This window comes from Tenrec ecaudatus, chromosome 4, assembly GCF_050624435.1.
Source record: "Tenrec ecaudatus isolate mTenEca1 chromosome 4, mTenEca1.hap1, whole genome shotgun sequence".
Lineage (NCBI taxonomy): Eukaryota > Metazoa > Chordata > Mammalia > Afrosoricida > Tenrecidae > Tenrec > Tenrec ecaudatus.
In genome coordinates, this window is record NC_134533.1 from 9,914,586 (window position 1) to 9,939,213 (window position 24,628).

Below are 24,628 nucleotides of genomic sequence, written 5' to 3' on the forward strand. Positions count from 1 at the left end.
ATGTGCAAGAGTCTAACAGTAAAGAGATTACCTAGGCAGAATCCCTGTGATCAAATCCTGGCAGCACCCCGTACAACCTGTGTGATCTTGGCAAATTACAGACTCTTTTCTCTTCATAAAATGAGGACAAAACCAGCATTTACTCGTCACCGAGTCTGTAATGATTCCTGAAAGCCCAGGATCCCTTTCTTTCATACTAAACAGAACTCTGACCGTGCTGTGAAAAACATTCCCCAGTTTCCTTTTCAGACAGGCGGGTCAAGGAACTGTAAGTGTGCATAGCATGTGCCAATGCCATGCTGGGGACTTATGCCCTCCAGTTGCCCTTGTCTACATTCTCCATCCAGATTTTCAGTGGCTTGGACCTAGGTAGGGTGCTGCATCCAAACTTCAGCCATGCAGACAACAATGTCCTCACAGCGATGGACGATGATTAGAAAAGACCTTGCTCTCTGTGGGGAGAAAAGGAGACCCACTAACCTTAACTATCCTCACCCCAAGTCCTACTCGATGAGAGTAAAACAAACTTCCAAATTCTTTAAATTCTTTCCAGATATCTTTGTTAGGCTACAAAAACGGTCTCTCTGAGTCTCTGTCTAGGCCCTGAAGGAAGAGGAGGCTAAATCCTAGGCTCAGGGTGGAGGGAGGTAGAGACTTCCTCAAGGACTTCCCACTATTATGCTTTCTCTCTGCTAAGGAGCCTAAAGGCTCTGCAGACCCAGACCTGAAACACCAGGAGGGAATCAGTCCTGATATGGGGAAAGGCAGGGCGGCCAGTGAAGAATGGAGAGTAGGGCCATACTCCAGGGCCTGGAATACGTAGACCCTTCTCTGCTCTTGCCAGGGGTCTCCCGGAGCCCCCCTCAGGGGTGGACGCAGTAAAGCTGGATACCACCACTGATCCGAAGCTCCCGCAGCTGCTCCAGGGTCTGCGGGCCCAGGTTGGTGGCCCCTACTCCCTGTCCATTGAGCGCCAGCTTAAGCCCTTCCTTGTGGCACAGGAGCAGCACCTGGGAAGGGAGATGGCAGTGAACTTCCAATCAGATCTTTCTTTGCTTGTCAGTGTGCCCCTCCTTCCGCCAGAGCCAACAAAGACTGGACCCAGGGGGCAGTGAGGTGGAAGAAAAGTGAAAGGCTCAGCTTGTCACAAGGCCGCTGTAGCCTCCCATCCTCTTCCCAGCGCTGAGCCTGTTTCACTGCCTGTCACGGGAACTGACTAACCGGCAGAGTTTCAATAGGGTTACTCGCCCCAACAAAAGTCATTCCCACTTGCATTTGCACAAAGGAGTTATCAGGTGAACTTTGTAAAGTTCTGGGCCCATCCAGATGAACGAAACATGAGTTTCGGGGTATGGGTTCTGAATGGCGTCCTGGAGGGCTGACCCGGAAGTTCTTGTTAGTACTGCCCGTTTCCGGTTCCTGCGTGCTCCCTCTGTTGCCCCGCCCACCGCACTGGAGTGCCGGGGAAGACATGTTGGCAATGATCGCTCCCTGTTAACAGGACAGAGGGATCTGTCTTGGAAGTAGTACAGTCAGGGCGCTCCGTAGGGACAGGGATGGGCATGTTGTCGGGAGACACCAGCCCCCGGAGAAGGACCTCGTGCATGGTCAAGTGGACGGGGTGGCGGAGAAAGAGGAGGGTCTTCCACAAGAGGGGTTGGCTGCTGCCATGGGCTCCGACATGAGAACGGTGGTGAGGTGGGTGGGAGAGGACTCTTGGCACCTCACAACCGCCGCCGCCACCACCTCTGCACCCCGAGATGCCTCTGCCATCCATCTCCCAGAGCGCGGTGGGAATGGAGCCCTCCCCCTCGCCCCCCCGACTCGGACTTGCCTCGAAGAATCGCTGAGGGTAAAAGAGGAAGGGGGCTGAAATGGGCTTCTTCTGCCCCCAAGGGGAGACCCAGGCCAGTGTCCTGTCTGCGAAGGAAGCCCGGAGTGTCACGGGAAGGCGAGCCGACTGGTCTCGCAGACTCAGCGTGAAACTGCAAGAGGGGGCCGGGAGGGAATCCGTCAGCACCTACCTGCCGGACCTGCCTTGGCTGAGAACCCCCCACCTCCACCCCAAGCTGGGTGGATGGAGGTGGGAGCGGCTCGAAAAGTCAACAGATCTTCCCCTCGAAGAAAAGGGCCCATGACAGGCCCTGGGCTGGACGCTGGCACCTGTAACAGCCCCAAATAAGACAGAACCCAGTGCCCCGGTCCAGGCCATCCACCTCATAGCCACCTTCCAGGACAGGGTAGAACTTCCCCCCGCCCCCGTGAGTTTCCAAGGCTGTCAATCTTTGCTGGTGGGTTGTAGCCCCAGGGCTGTGGGGTTAACCGCCCAGCTAGCTTCGCCAGGCGTGTGCTTAAGCACTTTGCCACAAGGATGCTTCTGGAACAGCTCAGAGGAGTGCACAGAGAATTGGGCAGTCCTGGCAAGTCCCGCGAGGGAATCTCAGAGCTGCCACGTGTTGGCTGGGGGCGGGGGGCTGTTTAAATGATCTGAGCATCAGTTGACTTTCTCAAAATGGGGGTGCTAATGACGTTATTGAAAAGGGCCTCGGTAGCAGAGTGGACTACGGAAGTCGCCGGCTGCTCTGCGGGATGTAGAGGAGGCTGTGGATGGGACGAGATGGATTGACACCGAGATGTGACAATAGGCTCACACATAAGAACAATCGTGAGGATGGTGCAGGACCAGGCAGTGTTTCATTCTGTTATGAAAGGGCCATCCCCACAGGACTTAATAGCAGCAACAACTGTAAAGTCTTAAAAACCTAAAGGGGGCAGGTCTACCCCATCCCCTCGGCTTGCTCTGAGTTGAACCAAACTGGATGTCGGTGAGTTTGAGTTTGGAGGGGGTTCTCTTTTCCCCACTTATTGAAAGTAACTGTGTGCCAGGAAATTTCTAAGAGGTTTAGGAAGTGATTTGTGGTTACAGCAAAACTGCCTGGGTCCAACCCTGCCTCTGCTAGTTACTTGTCCTGTGACCTGGGGCAAGCCAAGTGGACTCAGTGCCTCTGTTTCCTCAGGTGTAATATGGGGATCATCATAATGCCGTGCACGTCTCAGGGGCTGTTGTGAGAATTCAAGGAGTTGATATAGATAACAATACCTAGCACTTAGTAAACACAAACACCTAAATGATCCTTCTGGTTATTAAAATATTATTCCTAAATGAAATCCTTACTTATAGGACCCCTGATCAAAAGAAAGGAGAGAATGTGAAAACTAGCCAGGACCTGAGATGGTCTACAGATGTGTTTCTTACTCTTAGTCCCCACAAAAATACTGTGCCCTGGGGCATATCAGCCTATTGCCCTGTTGAGGAAAAGATGCTCAGTGATTTGATCGGATAACTCGTCATAGCTGGGTCTCAATCTGGAATGAGAACCAGGATACATGCCTCTGGATGATTGGAGTGGGAGGGGACAGTCCACAGTTCAATTGACCCTAGAGAATTCTTACTATAGTCCTTCTCCATTTGCATTCTTAAATCTGAAATCAATCCAGCGTTCAAAAACACCAGAGATTATTATATAGAACACAGCTTCCAGTGTCTACTTAGAGGAGGAAATGAACATGGCCCTGCTTGATCACTGAAGACAAGATGCTACTGGAAAGAGTGGCAAAGAAAGCAGAAGGTGCCTGACTATCGAATGGAATAGTGTTTGGGGTCTGAAAGGCTTGTATTCAAATAAGCTTAGTTGGTGAAACACCAACTAAGCCCACATGGAGGAAACACACCAACCTGTGTGGCCCACAGATGACAATAACAAAATCCAAATATGATGAAAGGAACAGTATCAAAGCTTAAATTGTGAACAATTTGTAGAGGCTGTGAAGGACAGTGGGCACCCACAACCTATCCTGTAGAGTAAGTAGTCAGATTAAGCCTCTGGTGGACACACTCTGGCCACCGTGGAGGGACTTGAGTAGCTTTGCTATCAGGCAGAGATTATTATAAACTTGATTATGGTGGATGGAACCACGGTATAATGTGATATCTGTTCAGATTACCTCCCTCTTGATCCAACCTGAATTTGCTCTAGGTTTAAATATTTCTTGCTTGTTCCATGATAGAAATTTCTTCTCTGGCTTTTTAATATGGTTGGAGGTCTTTTGTTTCTTACCCTTTATTTATATATTTTTTTCACTATCTGTTGGTTTTTATTTTTATTGTTCTGTCAGGCGTCCCAGCTTATGAAGCCCAGAAGGAGTGGATGCATAGCAACAATAACCAATGCAGTGGCTTATCAGGACAGGGGTGCAAGTGTGAGGGGGTGGCGAGAGGAATTGGGGAGCAAATAATGAATGCGGGAGGGGAGAGGGAACACTAGAATAGATTGTGATGATGTATATGCAATTCTTTAAAAGCAACTTAACTATAGAAGTGTATAATAGGTGAATTTTGTATTAACAAAATGATTTTTTTTTAAGAAACAACAAATCAGAAGATCTTCTATCACTGAGTCTACGGAAATATTCTTTCCCCAGCCTGGCGCTGCCCTGGGGGACCTGCCTGGCCTCCAAGGGCATTTGCATCCATGACCTTTGAGAAAGAGCTGTTGTGAAGATGTGACTTTGCACTAGGACACAAACCTGCTCTTCTATCTCCAAGTTTTCAGAGAGGGGCTCTTTCTCCCCAGGGGCACCTTTCTGTTTCCATTGTAAGCTCAGGATTAGCCATTCTCTTTTTTTCAGATGGGGAAACCAAGTCACAGAGAGGGGTAGTGACTTGTCCAATACCACACAGTGGATGGCAGGCAAAACTAGAAACCCACCAACCATGTCCGGCTTCAAAGCTTGTGCTGAATGGTACCAGGCTTCACATCTGCCCAGAGTTCCCAGGCATGGCCAAGAACATGAAAGGCCAGAGTTTGGTGAGGTCAGTGATGTCCTGGGGGAACACAGATTGCTTCCCTTGCTCTCCAGCTTCACTGTCATACCACTGGCACCTGTCGAGGGCTGTGTACCAAACACTAGTCTACACATTTACACCGCCTCTGAAGAAGGCTATTAGACACGCACGCACACACACGCGTGCGCAAACACACATACACCAGACACTGAGGTACAAGTCACTATCCTGAAGTGGCACCAGGCAGTAAGCGGATAAAGCAGAAGTTAAACTTCAGACAGTCTAGCCCTGAAAGCTCATAAACTCAAGGCATTTCTTAAAATACGGTGGCAAATCGAAGCAAACGATAAATGAGTAAGTGGACACCCCCTTTCAGACTGGGTGTGAACCAAAGGGTTTGTTGGCTGAGGTTCGAGCGCCCTCTTCAGGAACAGTCTGGCAGTGTCCTATTTCGTAACCTCAAATCTGAGCTTCCAAGCGCCATTGCTCCCCACTCCTGCCTGTGGGCCAACGTGTGAAGCTGAGTCCTCTCTCTCAACCCCAGACTACTCTTGCACAGGACCTTTGCTGGGGCCCTTTTGATGAGAGGCTAGTTGGCCTGACCAGGAAGTTTCCCCCAGAGGTGGGCAGATGGGGCCATGAGGCCAGTCCTTCAGGAGCCCTGGGTTTCCAGAACTCTCTAATCAAGGACAAAGGTGCTGCGTCCACCCTTCCCTTGGGTACTTACTCTTTTGCCTCTTGCAAGACCAGTCCCCGCACTACGATGACCTGCCCGGGCCAGAGACCCTGAGGGAGAACACGCGAGCACGGTACCTCCTGGAGGAACACACATGAGAGACGACTCAGAAGGTGACACACGGGGGGGTAGGGGGGCGGGGCTGTCCTTAGAGAGGAGCCACCTGCCCCCAACGGAATTCCTGCGCCTCCCTCGGGGCCAGGGAGCTGAGGACCAAGTAATCCCCTGCCTTTGCACCTGCAGTCAGGAGAAGACTCAGCTCCACTTGGTTTTCCAATGTCCACTGTAGGCCAGCTGTCTGTGGCTGCTTCTGCCCACAGCCATCTGAGGCCTGATCTGGCTGAGTTTGGTGTCCCCCAACTGCCCAGAACGTGTAAAACGCCTCCCCTTCCTGCAGCCTGAACCACATGGGTCTGTTCTGGGGTCTGTCTGTCACCCCCACCAGCCTGTGTAGAGGGCTGGGACAGGTTTGCAAGGCCCAAGGCCTGGAACAGAGAGATGTCACCTAACTGCTTGCAGGATGGAGGAAGCAAAGACAAGAGCGAAACTGGAACTTCAGCCTGATGCTGCCTGTCCCACTCTAGAGCCTGCATGTTGATGGAGGGAGGGGACCCTACTGCTGAGGGCATTTGTCACTAGGTGGGGCTCCTGAGCAGGCCAGGGACTAGGCCTCCAGGATCAAAGAAGAGTACTTGGTTCACTCACCAGTCTGGGGCTTTTTAGCAGGAACGGCTGCAGGGAAAATAAGAACGTGAGAGACATGGAAGACATGCGTGGCTCTGCATAGTGAAATGGGACTCCCTGTATTATTGTTGAGGCCCCATTTGTCTCTCCTAATTGCAAGGTCAGCAGAAAGACGGGGTGAGGTGACTACCATAACAAGTAACAGTCTTGGAAACCCACCGGGGCAAGTCAGCCCTGTCCTGTAGGGTCTCCAAGAATCCGAATCGCCTCGATGCCAGTATCATTCTTTAAAAATTAGTGCTATCTGGGGGTTTGCGGGATACCATTGAGCCACTCGCCACAAGGCCTACACTTTCCACCCATCAGTTGCGCTGTGAGAGAAAGATAAGGTTCATAAAGATCTCAAGTCTCAAAAATCCCAAAGGGAAGTTCTATTCTATCCTACAGGATCACTCGGAGCTTGGACCAACTCTCTGGCAGTGGAGTTGGGTGGGTTCGTCTCCCATGGCAGCAGATGATGACCTGGGACCCAGTGGCACAACCGTGGATCCTCTTGAACTCAGGATCACCACTTGTGGAAACTAGGGGAAGACAAGACAGGGTGGGGGCTCGGTCTCATCCTCTGTGTGGCTTTGGGCAAATGCATGGACCTTACGTCTGATTCTGTCCTGAGAAACCAAGCCCTTGCTACCTCACAGGGCTGCTCTGAACATCGAAAGCTTCAGCGGAGAGGGATCTGACTGGAATGCCAGGGCCCTGCCCACTCCGGGCATCCAACCAGTCCCAGACATTTTCCTCACTGGAAGCCAGGACAGGAGAGGGAAGCCACGTCCTCCAGAGATGGAAGATGAGGGAGCCACATCTATGGCACCTGGGTCCATGGGGAAAGGGGATCCCTGAGCCTTGTAGAATGTGCGAGGCGGCCCAGAGATGCAGGTGATGCTGCGGGGAGAAGGCAGAACCAGCTGGCCTTCTGGCATGTCCGGGGCCACTAGGCCCATTCTTGCTCCCGAAGATACTCACGTATCCAACTGGATATTCTTTGCTGCCCTCCATAAATGGCTGTGCAAAGAGGAAAACAAAACAAGGCAAAACAATAGGCAGGATTCAGACTATCCCAGAGCATCAAGTGGCATTTGGCCTCTCTCCTCTAAAGCTAGGCCTGGGAGGGGACGGAGGCCATTTTACACTGCCACCAGCAGTGTCTGAGTTCCGGTCCCGTACAACCTCACTGCAGGTGTTACTGTCTGTTTTTTATTTCCGTGACTGTCGGGGTGAGGTGGTATTCCAGTGCAGTGTAAAACAGCAGCATTCTATTGTGATGTGGGTGAAAGTTCACAGAGTGCCCTGGTTTTCCATTCAAGAATTCATTTCCATTGCCTTCCCCACAAGGTAAGAGCACACTCCCACTTCCTCCCTGTGTTTACCATTCGGCCCTTCTTTCTTATCCCTTCCTACCTTCTGGGCTTTGCACCCAGGCAAATGCTGCTCTTTTGATCTGCTCCGGTTGCTAGTTCTAAGGAGTGTATGTCTCCCTGGGGGTTGTGTTCACCTTATAGGCCCATTGTCTGACTGTACTTTGGACCAGTGATGAGAAGAGACCATTCTCTGGAGAAGAACATCATGTTTGGTAAAGGAGAGGGGCGACAAAAAGACCCTCGACAAGACTGATAGAATCCAAGACTGCAACAATGGTGCGCAAACATAAGAACAGATGTGAGGAGGATTCAGGACCAGGCCGTTTCATTCTGATGCACAAAGTGCCGCTATGACTTGAAACTGACTGAATAGAACCTACCAACAACAGCAACATTGTCTAGCTGGAAGTTGAGTCGCAGAGATAATTTCAGGTCTGGGCAGGAAGGGGGAGTAAGGGCCACAGTCTCTGGGGTTCCATCAGACCAGTAAGTCTCATCCTTTCTGATTCTGAGTGAGGTTCCACTCTACCCAGGACCTCCTATTGTGACCCTAGTCAGAGTGATAGGCAGTCATAGCTGGGCACCATCTAGTTCTTCTGGTTTCGGGGTCATGGAAGCTGAGGTCCATGGAGTCCATTACTCCTTTGCACTAATCTTTTTCCTTTCATCTTTGATTTCCTTCATTTGCACCTTAGATGACCATTCACAATATGTAGGACATAGAATATTTTCTTTGTGGGCTGTGCCATGTGAATTGATTGGAGTGAGTGCGTGGCCTAGAGCCCCCAGGCCTGTGACTCATTTCCTCAAGCTGTTTGGTTAAAGACTAAGAAGTTCTCATCACTTTGTCTCCTTGTATGTTCTTTCATACTCGTGTAATTCTTTACAGCACGTCTAAATGCATAGGTAGAAATAGCCTCTGTCTAACCTGTATGTATTCACCGTGGGTATCATCCTGCTCATGCTCCCATACCTGTCCAACCTGAGTGTCTATCTCTCTACTCGTAGATTGTTGTTATTGATGTTTACAGGATTGATATGCGTAAACATATTTACCTTTGTTACCTTGAACTCTTGTGCTCTGCCCAGTGTCTTCCTTTTGTCTCAATCATTCTGTGCTGACCTCCCTTTTACTGTATATCGTGTTCCCCCGGGTAAGTCCAAGTCGACCCTCTACTTAGTGAGTTAACCTCCCTTTCCCTTCTCATGTGGTGAGATTTACAGATGGCATTTTTTTTATGCATTTGAAGATTAGACCCTTTGTTGAGTATTCCATAGACACATTTTTTCCCTCAGTGTGGGTTCTTTTTACTCTTTGGGGAAATTCTTTTGATGAGTATTAAGTATTTAATTTTTAGGAAGTACCTCTAATCTAGTTCTTCTTCTGCTGTTAGTGCAGTTTTAGTTATGATTGCAATTTCCCTCTTCTTCCACCATCTTTATAGCTGTAGGTTTTCTATTTAACTCTTTGGTCCACTTTGAGTTATCTTTTGTGTGCAGTGTGAGGAAGGAGCCTGTTTCATTTTTCTACAGATAGATATACAGTTTTGGTAACACAATTTGTTAAAGAGACCACCTCTTCCCCATTTAATGGACTCTGGCCCTTTGTCAAAGATCAATTGTCCCTCGGTGAATGAATTTACAATATGTATTCTCAACTCTGTTCCATTAGTCTAGTGTCTGTTGCTGAATTGGCACTGGGATGTTGTTACTATTCTGGCTATACCAAAAGTTCAGAGATTAAGTAGTGTGAAGCCTTTTACATTGTTGTTCTTCAGTGATGCCTTATTTTTCTGGGACCTTTTCCCTTTCTATATAAAATTGGTTATTTGTTTTTCCCTTCTCCTTAAAGAATGCTGTTGAAGCTTGGATCAGGGTTGTATTCCCTCCATTGGTTGCTTTGGGTTGTATTGACACTTTCACTATGCTACATCTTCTTATCTAAGAGCATGGCATGATATTCCATTTATATACTCATAGGTCTCATTTGGTTTCTTGCACTAGTGTTTTGTAGTTTTCTTTGTATGGGTCTTTTACATCCTGCCTAGATATATTCCTATGCCTTTTAGCTTTGGGGAGCTATTGTGAATGCTATTATTTTCCTGATTTCCTCTTTTACATACTTTTTGTTAGTGTAGAGGACTCCAAATGATTTTTTTTTGGTATGATGATCTTGTATCTTGTTACTTTCTGAATGCTTCTCTTAGTCAAATAGACTCCTTATGAAATCTTTGGGATCTTCTATGTATAGGGTCATATTGTTTGCAAACAGGAATAGTTTTACTTATCAATTTAAATGCCTTTTATATTATTTTCTTGCCTTGGTGTTCTAGCGAGGTCTTGCAGTACAATGTTCATTTAAGAGTTGTGATAAAGGGCATCCTGCTCTGGTCCCCCTTCTCAGGGAGGGGTGATTTCAATCCCTCACTGTTGCAAATAATGTTGCCTGTTGGTTTTGTATTGATGTGCCATATTGTGTTGAAGAGTTTTCTCTTTTTCCCGACTTTGTTGAGCATTTTTATCAGGAGTGGGTTCTGTGATTATTTTATTTATGTGGTGGATTACATTGCTTGGAAGTCTGCATGTTTAATAAATTCCTGGGGTGGGAAGGATCTAACCAGCTGTAGTCTGATTGGATCCCACAGCTCCAGTCATGCACCTTCTAGCCAGGCCCTTCTGTGCCCACCACCACACACACGCAGAATTCCAGACTCCCTTTCTGTTACCACCTTCTCTTCCCTGCTCTGACTCACACCCAGCACCCTGATTGATCATTTTGCCCTCAACTTCCTCTTGGCCCGGGACATAAGAAAGGGTCTAGATGCCAGATACGATTGGAAGCTGCTCGCACCCAGGTCTGAGCACCTGAGAAACTTACATTGATGTTCACGAATCCAACAGCGTTCACCAAGATGTCACCAGATATACCCAGGGTGTCAACCCGTGACAATGGAAGCCGGTAGGCATAGTGGAGGAAGTGTTGTCCATTCACACTCACCTAGCAAGAGAGAGAGAGAGAGAAGCTGGCTTAATGAGGATAACATTCATCGAATTCAGAGTAACCTGTCAGGCACCAGGAAGCACAGCTGCCTGGAGTTTTCTCATTTAACTTCTCAAAACTTCTGCGAGGTAGGTACATCCAGTAGAAACCTGATACTCGACCGCATCAGTACTCGACATAATGGGACTTAGATGCGAAATGTCAAGAACATTTTGTATCTGAGCTCAAGCAAAACATTGGAATCTGACCCGATGCACATGCTTTTTGTAAACAAAAGCAGTTCATGTTTCGGTCACTCAGCGTTAGTTGCTGTTGTTAGTACATGTTGTTTAAACCTTTTGCAGCTGTGCTCCAAGCATTTTGCTATACTTTTGCCTAGTTTTTGTGGCTTTTTGTACTGTTTTTAGATTTTTTTTAAATGGTCCTAAGAAAGGGTTTTCTTTAAAGAATCATCATGATAAGGAGCTGGTTAACTGTGTTGTCGATATTGTTCATAATAATTTAGTAAACCCTTTTAGAAAACAGTTAAGGAAACAGCAGACCACATTAGACAGATATTTTTAGAGAGAGAAAGCCAGCAAGGTCCTAGTGAAAAAAGGCAAAGAAGGGAAAACACTCCTGAAAAGCAGTTACCAGTTGATTTTATGGAAGGAGATTCCCCTTCCAAACAGTAACTCTCTCTCCATCCCTCCTCTCGATATCCGTGTCCACAAATCCAGATCTTCGTCCATCTCAAGGTATGGACCATACTGTAGTTGTTAAAAACTGTTTTTAATGTTGTGTTTCTTATTTTAATTATATTAATTAATTCTGAACTTATTTATCTTGAAACTTCTGTCTGATGTTTTGTATAAAAAGGCAATGTTAAGGTTAAAAACTTGGTCGTTGAGAATGGATTAATCCATTTTTCAGTTATTTCTTATGGTAAAAATTGATTTGGAACTCGACTGCATCACATCTAGAATGGATTAGTGTTGAGGTGCGGGGTTCTACTGTATTACAAATAAGATGCATGTGGCTTAAGCGCTGTAATGTCCCCAAGGCAACCTCGGAACCCAGATCCTTTTAAAATATCTCTTTCTCTCTCCTTCCACAGTCTCTCATTTGGTCTTTTCCACAGACCTTGGAGCAGCAGCAGCAGCAGCAGCAGCATCCTCAGCTCCAGGTAAGGAAACTGAGACTCAGGAGACTGTAATTATCCCACCTCTCACAAGACACCCACGTCTGTCCTTGGGTCTACCTACTACTGCTTCTCTCCCACACACCATCTTCCCCACTGGAGAAATCTAGAAGTCTCCCCTTCTTTCTTTCCAACAAGCTCATATCAGAAGGCAAAGACTGGAGGTCAAGTCCTTTCTCCCTGTCCTCTGCCCCCTCAGCCATACAATGAAAATCATGATAGTATACACCTCGTGGGGCTGTTGCGATGATTCAACCAGTGCCTGCTACCGATTGGGGCCCCATGATGTTGCCATGAATGGAATCAACTTGAAAACAATTGGTACTGCTCTTTAAGTGGTTGCTAGGGTTATGACTGTGCTGCCCTCTCTAGCCATAGGCACTAAAATGGTTTCTTGCCAACATGTGCCCCAGGCAAGGTGGCTTCAGGGGGGCAGCATGAAACCTGGCTTATCAGTTAACTTGGAGCTCTTCTCCATAGTTGCTCTCAGGACCTACCAATGTCACTCAGGACAGTGAGCAACGCAAGGTATTTGCCCGAGGGAAAGGAGGGGCAGAATTACACAAATCGTAGATCAAGCCAACATCCATCTCTTCCACTCACCTTCACCGCCTCATTCCCAAAGAGAAAGAGGATGAGGAAGCTGGCCTCTCTCTGTAGGGCCAGGCCAGGCCACCGGGCCTCCGCTTGCCAGTGCCCACCTTGCAGGGTGTTGCAGATGACATGGGGCTTCATGGTATGAAAACGAGGGTTGAAATGGAAAGCGATATCTGGCGGGGGCTGAAGGCTGCACCCACACTGAAAGTCCACCTGGAACCTGGTGGAAGATCAGGTTCTCAAATGGATACTTGGGGTCGGAAGCCCTCCCTACCAACAGGGTGGCCCTGAAGGCAGAGAGGCACCCCAGCTTGGAGTCATTATGGTCGAGCTTCATCACCCCCACGGACTCCGCCCCTTACCTACGCGCATCTTGAGGAACTATCCCCTGTAGCATGACCATCTTGCCCGTGTGCAGGCCTCCAAAAATTGTTGTGACATAAGGAATCACCTAAAAGAGCAAAGACACACCATCTAGGCAGGCTTTGAAGAAAGACCCAGAGACCCCAATGCCACGTAGGGGGAGGAGTAAGATAAAAAACAAACAAACACAACAACAAGAAACCTCAAGTTTCCCCCAAGTAAAAGGCATTCTTAGTGGGGAAAATTCCTTTTCTCTGAACTGTTCTTTTCCACCTACTCCATCCTCCTGAACCACCATCCTTCAACGCAACATTGCACTAGGGAAGCTAAGTTCAAGTCTCCTGTCCCCTTAAAGCACCAGTGCAGCCTCACTCCTAGCTTCTAGGGGTAGGTAGGCTCCTGTGTTTTCAGTGCTTGAGATAGTTAAGATTTATTGTGCCAACCTGGCTGATAAACACATGTGGGATCAATTGAAGGGCGGAGAGATAAATGACTCGGTAAGTCTCGCCTTTCTACTTCTCAGGTCTCTTGCTTTCTGATGGTCAGACCAAGGTGCAGCTGCCTTTGCCAGTTCTCTGCTTCAGCTGGCAAGGCTTACTTCCTGAAAGACATCCCTGAGAAGAAGCCACATGGACCTACCCCAGTGCAGGCCTGGGTGCTGGAGCAGCTATGTGGAGACCCCTGCCAGCGCTGAGATGCTTACACACTCACTGATTCGGCTTTCCTCCTGAAGTCTGAATCAGTGAGTGTGTTTGCAAGTTTGAAAATGACTTTGTAGATTGGTGTTGACATATGGGCTAATGTTAGATTTATGGCCTTGGGTAGCACTGGGTTAGGATGCTTTCTTAATGTACACTTACCCTTTATATAAAACTCTATCTTATACATATGAGTTTCTTAGGATTTGTTTATCTGATGTACCCAGACTGACACAGTGCTGTTCCCCATCCACTGGATGCCATCCCAGCTCCCAGAAGACTGGTGCCCCGGTTACCTGAAGACTGTGTTCTGGCCTGAACCTGGGAACTAGGAGACAGAGAGTGGACATGTTGGGAACAGGGTTGACCCTGATACCTAGCAATGCCCCCCATTTCTCTACCCGGGCTCTGCCTGCTCCAAGGAGGTGCTGCTGACATTCTTCCACACCTTCTCCTTATTCCAATGCTTCCCTTTGCCTTTGCTCAACCTCTTCATCTGTCAAGACTTCTGCCACCTTCTCTGCCACCTTCTATGCTCTAGGACCTGGGTTCTTCCTTCTCCCACTTGCTCAGGACACTCAGCTGGCTGACTTGGTTCTTAGAGGGAGGCTTGGTGGCTTAAAGGGAGGCACATGGCTGCCTGTTCCCTCAGGGAAGCCACAGCCTCTTTTGTGTCCTTGGGGGACATTCTTGGGAACAGTACAGTGGGCGCTGGGTGAGACTCTGCCACAAGATTGTCCCTCCAGTGCCCTCCAACTCCCCCAAACCTTCAGAAGCCTGCATCAGAGCTCTGGTACACTAAGTTTGCAAAAGGCTGTCATTTATAGTGAAAGCTCTAAATGCGTTTATGAATCACTAAATAAATGCAGCCACCGATGAATTTCTTCTCACCGTTCATCAGCAGCATGAATAGCGTTGCCCTCTGGTAGCCTACATTAGCGAGTGAATGGTTGTCCCTTCCCTAGTCAGTCCAAGGAGAATCAGCAGAGCCTTTAGGGACTTGCCTGGTGTGCCTTTCATGGTATTTGGGGTGCATAGTCATGAATCACATCCTGACTGCCTTGGTGAGAGGACCCTGAACCAATCTTGTAATGTCTTCTGCCTAACATAATGTCCGAGTCCCAATCATGGTTCTGTTCCCACTTCTATAGTCCCAGGTGTAACCGCGATGGATTGAAATGCCATCGACCATGCTATTTCCTTTGCCCTCCGTGTCCTTTTGAAGCAGCTGAATCTCTGCAGTCCCTTAGACGCCAGCACGGCCTTGTACTCAGGGGGTCCCTCATCCAGATGAAGTGATCCCAGCTCCTGCCTGCGAGCAGCCCGGCCCCTTAATTAAGGAAGCTAATGCAGCTCTCTGAGGAGGTGAGGGCCGAGTCGTGGCAAAATGACAGTGCTTCTCAGTCCAGCAGAGCCCATGGGACAGGGGTCCTTCTGGGAGTCCCAAGTTCACTGCCACGGAGTCCATTTTGATGCACAGCAAGACTATATGACAGAGTAGACATCGTTGCTTCGGGTGTCTGCGACTAAATCTTCACAGGAGCAGACAACCTCATCTGCAGACAGCCTCATCTTTCTTCCATGGAGCTGTTGGCGGGTTTGAACTGCCAATCTTGCTGTTAGTGGCCCAATGCTTAACCCATAGAACTACCAGGGCTCCTTTCTGGGAGGTTCAGGCTTCTGAAATTCTGCCCTGGTACTGAGAAGGAGGAGAAGGAAAGGAAAGCCCTCACCACCCCCTGGGGACGAGATTGCTGAGTGTCCCCTCCACAGATAACCAGTGTCCCCTCCATTCCCAATAATACTTCCCCATGCCCCACCCCAGATCCTAAAAAAAAAATCCCATACTTTCAGGGACACAGCACTGCCTCACCAGGCTCCCCTGTTTTTGAAATGCAAGGATCTGGAAAGCCCAGCAGACATTCAATTCACACCCAAGTAAGAATTAGCTGGAAAGCCACCTTGCCAGGGAGGCTAAGTGAGTCCCAAGACTGAAGTCTTCTGCACCCCAAGCCCCAGAAGGCTCCAGATCAGAGCACTGCTCACCGGCTGGAAGACTGGCGGCTGCAGGATGAAGCTGTCAGGAAGTGGGTCCAGCTTTTCACCAGGTGACATGGGGGCAGGGACAACTCCACCTTAGGCTGCCAATTTGGAGTCCAGGAGGCCTGTCCCTGCTGGGCAGGCTCACTCCCCTTAGACCGGATCTTAAAGCTGCAGGCTGACTCTCCCAGCTGTTCAGCCTCACCTGCGCCCTAAGCTGCTAGAGCAGGCAGTCCTTGGCGGGCGCCTAAGCCCTTGCACAGGTGAGCCAGCAGCCTGGTTGGAAGGAGGCTGGCTGCAGATCCCCTGACCAGGGGCCAGGAGCTTGCACTAAATGCTAACTGTCAACCCACCCCTCCGGGGCTGAAGCGCATGGCTATCACAACAGGAGGCCAGGGCAGACTCCTCCGAGGTGACAGAGCTAGTGGTTTCCGGGGTGGCAGCCCGCCAACCTCACGCGGTCAGGGGAAAGGGAAGAGGGTGGGCCTGGTGTACACGTGTGCCAAGCAGAAGCCCCGCCCCCAGCTTCCTGGAGAACCTTGAGTGGCTTCCTGGGCTCCCCTCCCCTTCCCTCCCTCCCCAGGCCGCCTGCAAAAATTTGAGTTTCTTATCCTCATTTCCTTCACCCATTCCCCACTTTCTTAAACTCTTGAGTTTTCCAGCCTCCTGGGGCTGCCTTTCAGCACTAGATGAAAGTGGACAGGGGGCGGGGCTAAGAATGTCAGTGAGAGGGGGACAGAGGGGAGGAGAGGGGAGGGGAGAGGAGAGGTCCTTTAGGTACAGAAGGAGAGCACACAGTTCCATTGAAGGACGCCTTTGCTCTGTGTGCCTTCGAACAAGTCATGCCCCTCTTCTGGGCCACAGTTTCAACATATTTCATTTGAGCAGTGAGCCCAACAACGTGTCTCATGGGGACCTAGGGGTGGAGCCAAGAGACCTGCTTATAGAACTCCCAGTGAGGCTTTAGGACTTGAGTTTTTCCAACTGTGGTTGAAATTCCAGCAAGACTTCCTTTTCAACAGCTGTCCAACCTCTTGACTTTATCCTGAGTTGGAAGGACCCAGGATCTGACCAGTGTCAGCAGCTTGGTTTCCCAGCAGGACTTGGTTGGGTAAAGGTTCAAGTCCATTGGAGAGGAAGGGCAAGTGATCAGAAAGACCCTTGGCTAGGGCCACTCAAGATGTGCTCGGTGGGCCAACACCAGGGTTACCTGCAACTGTGGTGGAAATGCACATCATCAGGCCCCACCATGGATCTCCTGAAGCTAAATCTTGGGAGGGGAGGGTCAGGGGGCAAAAATCTGTATTGTAACACATCCTCCAGGTGATTCAGATGCATCTTAACTGTTTTTTATTTAAAAGAACATTTTTATCTTGGTTACAGTAATGCCCTTTGTAGGTTTTCATTGTTGAATGCAACTGCACAGGTTAGAAGTTTGAGTCCATTCAGAGGCTCTTGAAAAGAAAGACTGGGTGAAAATCAGTCATTGAAAATCCTGTGGAACATACCTTTACTCTCTGACACACATGAGCAACGCCACAAGTAGGAATCAAGTATGTTTGTATTTATTTGTGTCGCAATTCAACAGCATGTAATATGACTATCTTAGTTTAGTTTAGATTCCAAGATGCCAGAACTCTCAAAATGCACTGCCATCAAGTCAATTCTGTCTCTGTGGGTTTCTTTTTATTGTTATTATTACTTTTTTTTTTTTTTTTTACAATTTCACCATGCATGTTAACTTCTGAGAAACACTGGCCAACTTATCCTAAGTGGAAGGACTGTGGGACGAGTCAAAGGGTTTATTCGGTCCTTGTTGGAAAGAAAGTACTGGAACACCAGCGGCACTTGTTTGTGGAAGTGCGACCAGAGTCATGTCTGCACAGCAGAGGAATGGGGCAGTGGTTGACGGTGGGTAGGGACCCCACGCCCTGCACTGGGAATCAGATCTCCACCCTGGTCCCAGACCAGACAACAATGATCTTGTGGCAAATGATAAATGTGATTAAGAGGATGGTGGCTCCCCCCAGCCCGATCCCCATCTCAGCCTCAGTGCCTTAACCTGTGCGGCAAGGTAAGAGAATGAGCTCTAAGTTTCTCCTGCTGGGCTCCCATAGAAATTGCTACAGGGGCCTTCGGAGAGCTTGCAGTAAGGGGACAGCAGAAGGAAGAAGGACTTTGTGTCTCAAAACACTCCATGAGCTCCTCCCAGCTCAAGACAAGGAGAGGATCTTAGACTTAGGGTCTATATGTATGTTGCTCAGTTGGGAAGGACAAGGCCCTCTCTGTGCACCAGAGTGAAGGGGTACTTGAGAGAGAGAGGTTCAAGGAAGGGCTGATGATGGTAGGATAGTGGTTCTCAACCTGTGGGTCGCAACCCCTTTAGGGTTCAAAGGACCTTTTCACAGGAGTCGCCCAATTCATCACAGTAGCAAAATGACAATTAAGAAGTAGCAATAAAAATAATTTTATTGTTGGGGTGTCACCACAGCATGAGGAACTGTATTAAAGAGTCGAGGCATTAGGAAGGTTGAGAACCACTGATGTAGGAGATCCAGTGGTTCCCAATGACCTTGACAGTGGCAAGGGGCAAACCCTTCCACCCTCATCGCAGCTCCCTATCCATCAAATTTTCATCAGAGCACCTTCATGTGAAGGGTGATTTGTTTGATGCTTGTGTCCTTGTTCTTGCTCCATCCTCATGTTGCTATGGTGCAGTCCGCTGTCGCAGCCACTGTGTCCATCCATCTCTTCGAGAGTCTTCCCCCTTTCCACCAACCTGCTAACTTTACCAAGCATGATGGTCTTTTCTAGAAATGGTTGCTCCTGATAACACTTCCAAAGTCCTCTTCACTAAGTCTCTCCATCCTCACTTCTAAGAAGCAGCCTGGATGTGCTTTTTCTAAGATGGACCTGTTTGTTTTTCTGGCAGTCCACAATATTTGAATATTCTTTGCCAACACCATCACTCAAACACATTACTTCTTTTGACTCGTCCTTATCCATTGTCCACTTTTTACATGTGTATGAGACGATTGAAAATGTCATGATCCGGGCCATGTGTCTTCATCTCAAAGTGACATCCTTACTCTTCAACCCTGTAAGGAGTTCTTGCACCGCAGACTTGTCTCATGAAATGCATCATTTGATTTCTTGACTGCTGCTTCCTTAAGCATTGACTGTGAGTGCAACTGAAATTAAAGCTGTCACATCAATGCTCCATTTATTATTAGATGATCTATTGGTCCAGTTGTGAGGGTTTTGCTTTTCTTTATATTGAGTTGCAATCCATACGAAAGGCTAAAGCCTTTGCTTTTCATCACCAAGTGCTTCAAACTCTTTACTTTCAGCAAGCCAGGCTGTAAAATCTTCAATGTCTCCATCTTTGACTTAGTTGGTTGATGTGTAATAGTTGTAATGCCTGCTCTTCTTTGTAGACATACAGACATTATCCTGTCACTGGCAGCCTTGTACTTCAGGATAATTCTTGAAAGTTCTTTTGAATAATGAGGGCAACAACATTCCTCTTTAATTCGTCTTTCTCAATATTGTAAGCCATATGGTTGTCTGATTCACAATGTCCAATAGCAGTCCATTTCAGCTTACTAATGCCTGAAGTGTCCCTCTTAATGTATTCTATTTCATTTTTGATGACTTCAAAATTTTCTAGATTCCTACATCTTGCATTCCACATTGTGATTAGTAAGACATACTTGCAGCTGTTTCTTCTCATTTTGACTCATACTACATCAGCAAATAAAGGTCCTCAAGCTTCGTTCCATTAAGGTCGTTAAGACTGACTGTCTTGAGGAGACAGCTCTTCCACATGTTTATTGAGTGACTGAAGTAACAAGGGATGGATTATTACTCTCCTCTGGCCTGTCTCCTCTGCCGTTCTCCCACAAAGTGTGAAATTGTGATACAAAGCACATACTCTTCTCTCTGGCCAGAAATTATATTGGAGAAATTTACCTCTGTGCTTCAAATGCCAAGGCACACTCTGGGAAGCACGGCCCAGGTCTTGAGGGTTGCCTTCTCACCCAGTCCTTAATCCAGGAGCTTCTTTTAGAGTCTCTGCTTGGTGAGTGTAACTGCGTGGGTCTCGGGAGGGACTAATGCCTAGATTAACCTACTTTGGTCTATATGGCTCCCTCTTTTCCAACTGACTCCTTTCTAGGTGACTGGACATTCCCTTCTGAATTTTGCTCCTCCTGGGGACAATGTCCCATGAACATAAGGTTTTTTTCACCTCCTTAATGAGACTATTCGGGGGGGGGGGATCTTAGGTAAGAAGCATGCACAGGACCTAATAATGGAATAAGAGCGACCGATGAAAGAGAACAAGCAAAAAAAATGACTCCAGCACCTTGAGCCCGACAACAGGGAAGATGAGCGACATTCACAGAAACCAGGGAGCTGTCGGGTCTGATGTTCAAGGGTGACAAGCTGGTGCTTTGCAGCCAAGAGCACTCGGTGCAGGTGGGGGTAAGTGCAGGCACCAGTCTGCACAGAGACTGCACATAGGAGATGTTGAATCAATGTTTGTTGAAGGGATGACGTCTTGAGCTGACCATTTTGATTTATTTTGGTGTTGCTCTTACGCCAAGGATCCCTAAGGGTGTAGTGAGCTACGCATTGAGTTGCCAACTATGAGGACAAGATGTGTACCCACCTGTCATTCTTCAGGAGAAAGATGAGGCTCTCTGCTCTCATAAGGGGTTGAGTCTCAGAAACCCGAAAGGGTAGTTCTACTCTTGTACCGAGCATTGGAATAGACCCCGTGGCAGTGAATAGTCTGCCCCACAAGTAAGGTTTGGCAGCTGCTGCCATTTTTTTTCATACTTGACTGCTTTGGTGCTTCAGGGAAGCAACATTGGTTCTTCCTTCAAGAAGTGTGCAGTCTAATTGGAGGAAGAAGATACTACACTTACATTGTTTTTTAAAAAGAATCAAAGGAACCAAGCCAGCTTCTTTTTAATGATCTTTCCCTTTCCCACGGGAACAAAAACAGAACGATTTTAACAACAGCAGCAAAAAACCACAACCATAAAAGAGGTAGAAATATGATAAGATAGAAACACGATGCTCGTTCTTGAAAACCTGAAACATGACAGGGGTGGCTTGGATCACAGGTGGGAATGGAGAGATTGTCAAGAAGACATGCTGAGAAAACTGGGAGAAAGAAAACAGGATCCCTGCCTCCTATGCACACATAAATCGATTACAGATAGAAACAATAAAAAGGGTAAAGTCTTGAAAGTTTACAAGAAAATATATTTATTGCTTGCTGGTAGGTGCTGTTGGGTTGGCTCCGACTCATGGCAATGAACAGCAGAACGAACCACTGTCCTGTCCAGTAGCTGCAACCATCAGCTCAAGGAACCACGGGGGAGTAGTTCTCTGATGTCACGTCAAGGAAGCCCTTTGTAAAAGGACACAGAGAAATAACCAAAAAAGAAAACCCCAATGTCAAACTCAATGCCGTCAAATCATTGCGTAACGACCCTACAGGACAAAGTAGAAGTGCCCCCCGCAGGCATCTGAGAGCATAACACTTCACTGGAGTAGACAGCCTCACCTCTCACCTGAGGAGCGGCTGGTGGTTTCAAACTGCTGGTCTTTCTGTTAGCAGTCCAGCATGCAGCCACTATGCCATCAGCTCAGTCCCCCCCCCAAAAAAAGACTGAAATTATACTTCATTAAAGCTAACAACTTCACTTTATCAAAACATCATAGACATGTAGGACCCCATCCAGTCTGGTCCCTAAACTCCAGACCTCATTGGATGATTGCCCTGGAGTCTAATGCACAGCTTCATCTGCCTGCATCGCTCGAAACATGGAACTGCCTTCCGGGTGGAACCACTGGACATGGGTTACCCCAGCCTAAAAGTCTAAAAGGCAATCATACAACCATGACTTGAGCTGGAACCAATAACAAAAGAAGAGCTCTTTGGTGTGGAAGCTCTTTCTTTCATGGGTATTGTGGTAGGCAGGTTTTTTGTGCCAACCTGGACAAGAGGAAGATGTGGGATTAATCAGGTCTCAGTTTGACTGGAGGGCAAAGAGATAAATGGCTCAGCAAAGGCCTGACCCTATCTCTCTTGCTCTCTGGTAATCAGGCCTTTTCCTAGTGGTGTGGTTGCTTTAGCTAGTTCTCTGCCTCAACTTGTGAGCTATACTACCTGTGCGACAAGCCAACCCATGGATCATGTAGCTAGAGTTTGAGGTTCCTGTAAGTCCTGCTTCACCACACTGCTGGTGTGTACATCGCTTGAGCTTAAGGCTATTGGATCCTGTCATCTTACATTGTTTGAGTTCCATATCACATCTGGGTCTGCTTCACTCAGGTAACCATAAGGTTGGTGTTTCAAGCCTATCAGCCGCTCCTCAAGAGAAAGATAAGGCTTTCTATACCCCACAGGGACAGTTATACTCCATCCTATAGGGTCACTATGAGTCAGAATTGATTCGATGACTGTGAGTTGAGTGAGAGGTGTTGGTGAAGATGTGACTTAACCACGGACTTTTATATGTGGCTGACCAAGTGAGATTGGTACAGCCAGTGGGAAACTGTCTTAGTGTTCCTTTGTAAAGTTGAACATTTCCAGTGTTCTCTTGCTTGTATGCAACACTGTTTACTTTTCCACTATTTCCAACCCCAAACTGGGAAGGAAGAGGGGGATTCCAACCAAACACTGAAAATTAAAAGAAGAAAAAATGCCAACAATGGCTGTATCGCTGGATTCCTAACTCGTGGTATGTCATTGAATCTTGCACAGCAGTAAAACTTGATCGCAGGCTTATACCTCAACATGGATGTATCATAGAAACAAATTTGAAAGAAGCAAGTTGCCGGTGACAACATACACTAGGATACAAGTTTTACAAAACAGAAAACATAAAAAAAAAAAACAGTGTGTTGGGCATACAAACAAGCAGTCACAACCACGATTTGAGAAATAGTTGTTACTCTGAGGACTAAAGTGCACTGGACCTGAGTCATGGGCCTCTCCGTTGCATCATGCACTTGTGAAAGTTGTTTATTGACTAAGGAAAGGCCGCAGAGAGAAGATGCATCTGAATCGTGGTGCTGGAGAAGAATATTTAAAGTATCGTGGACTGTCTTGGAAGAAGCAAAGCTAGAGTGTACCGTAGTGGCAAGGATGGCAAGACTTCATCTTACACACTTTGGACATGTCAGGAGAGACCATCCCTGGAGGAGGACATCATGTTTGGTAAAGTGGAGGGGGCAGTGAAAAAACAAGAAATCCCTTGACGAGATGGATTGATACAATGGCTGCATCAATGGGCATAAGAACAATTGTGAGGTTGGCACAAGATCGTGCAGTGTTTGAGTCTGTTGTGCCTAGGGTCGCTGTGGGTCGCAGCCAACCTGTGGCACCTGATATCAACATTGAGACAAGTCAGGTGTGTTAGTCTGGATAGACTAGAGAAACAAATCCAATGACACACATGTGTGTGTAAGAAAGAGATTTATATACAAGAGCAATTGAACATTGAGAAAACATCTCAGCCCAGTCCAGATGAAGTCCATAAGTCCGATATTAGCCCATCTGTCCAATACCAGTCTATAAAGTCCTCTTCAGACTCATGAAACACATGCAGTGATGCTGAGTGTAGAAGATCACAGGCCGGTGGGTAGAGTCTTTGGATCCATTGGCATTGGAAGCATCACTGGCAGGGGTCTCTGCATGGCTTCTCCAGCACCCAGGGCTGCATCAGGGTGGGTCCGTGTGTCTTGTCAGCTGCTATGTCTCCCAGGATGTGACAGAGAGAGTCTCCCACCCCCAAGGAGGAAATACTGGATTTCCCAGAATTCTCAGGAGAAGGCCATGCCCACAAAGAGACCTCATTGGCTATGATCTGATTGACAGGTTAGACTCCACCCCTACATTCTTAATCCTCAAGTTGACAAATAATTATATAACTACCACCGATCACCCTTTGTCAATTTGACATGTTCACATAACTCTACAACCACATATAATTTTCAAACAATAATAAAATCATATCTGTAACTAACAGGATAAAACTAAAAGGCATATGATTCCATGTGTGCCACCCTCCTTGAAACATAATATTCTGTAAGTGAACAAAACAAAAATATCCTAGGCCTAACAATTGCAGTTAAGCAACACCTATCCCTTAGTCCTATAATCCTATCAATATATTCCCCGACCTAATGAGGCCTCTGTGTAGGCATGGCCTTCTCCTGAGAATTCTGGGAAATCCGGTATTTCCTCCTTGGAGGTGGGAGACTCTCTGCTCACACCCTGGGAGACAAAGCAGCTGACAAGACACATGGACCCACCCTGATGCAGAGACCCCTTCCAGCACTGAGATGTTTCCAATGCCACTGGACCCAAAGACTTTCTACCCACCGGCCTGTGATCTTCCTGCATTTGGTGTCATTGCATGTGTTTCGTGAGTCTGAAGAGAACTTTATAGATTGGAATCAGACATATAGGCTAATATCGAACTTATGGACTTCATCTGGACTGGGCAGGGATGTTTTCTCAATGTTCAATTGCTCTTGTATTTAAATCTCTTTCTTACACACACATGTGTGTCCATGGATTTGTTTCTCTTGTCTACCCAGACTAATACATCAGGGCATAGGAGCCACAACGCCCATGATAGAAGCTACCATAGTGACCTTGAAAGCCCCCAGGGACCTACACAGGGATAAGCCTCTGTGACTTCCCTCTAACCATAACTGGGGGCTGGGAATAACCTGGTGATGAGACAGAGAGTATTGTAGACATGACTGTAATTGATGCAAATGACAACCTTGCCCTCTGATCTCTCTTGATACACTTTGTGCTTGATTTGGTTTGCAATGTTTTGTGGGGTTTTTTTCTTTTCATATTGGGATTTACATATGTTGTATTTTGTCATTTTTTGGTAGCCTCGACTCTCTGTTATGTATTTTTCTATGTTTTTCAGTGTAGAAACCCCAGGATGGATCAATCTATAGAGACAACAACTAGAGGAAGGATTCCCGGGGGTGGGGGATATGGCAGGGGAAGTTGGGGGTAGTGG

The 24,628-nt window shown here is 47.5% G+C and overlaps 1 protein-coding gene across 1 annotated transcript; it reads right to left on the bottom strand.

Annotated features, from left to right (window-relative positions):
• Positions 1–863: 863 nt before the first annotated feature.
• LGALS12 (galectin 12) lies at positions 864–15,705 on the bottom strand. The gene is made up of 9 exons (XM_075547545.1): positions 15,570–15,705; positions 12,825–12,913; positions 12,469–12,682; positions 10,563–10,682; positions 7,290–7,328; positions 6,288–6,314; positions 5,574–5,662; positions 1,835–1,985; positions 864–1,010 (listed from the first exon to the last, which is right to left on the bottom strand). The coding sequence occupies exons 1-9, from the start codon at positions 15,636–15,638 to the stop codon at positions 864–866; spliced, it is 945 nt and encodes a 314-aa protein (XP_075403660.1). The 5' UTR covers positions 15,639–15,705.
• Positions 15,706–24,628: the final 8,923 nt, after the last annotated feature.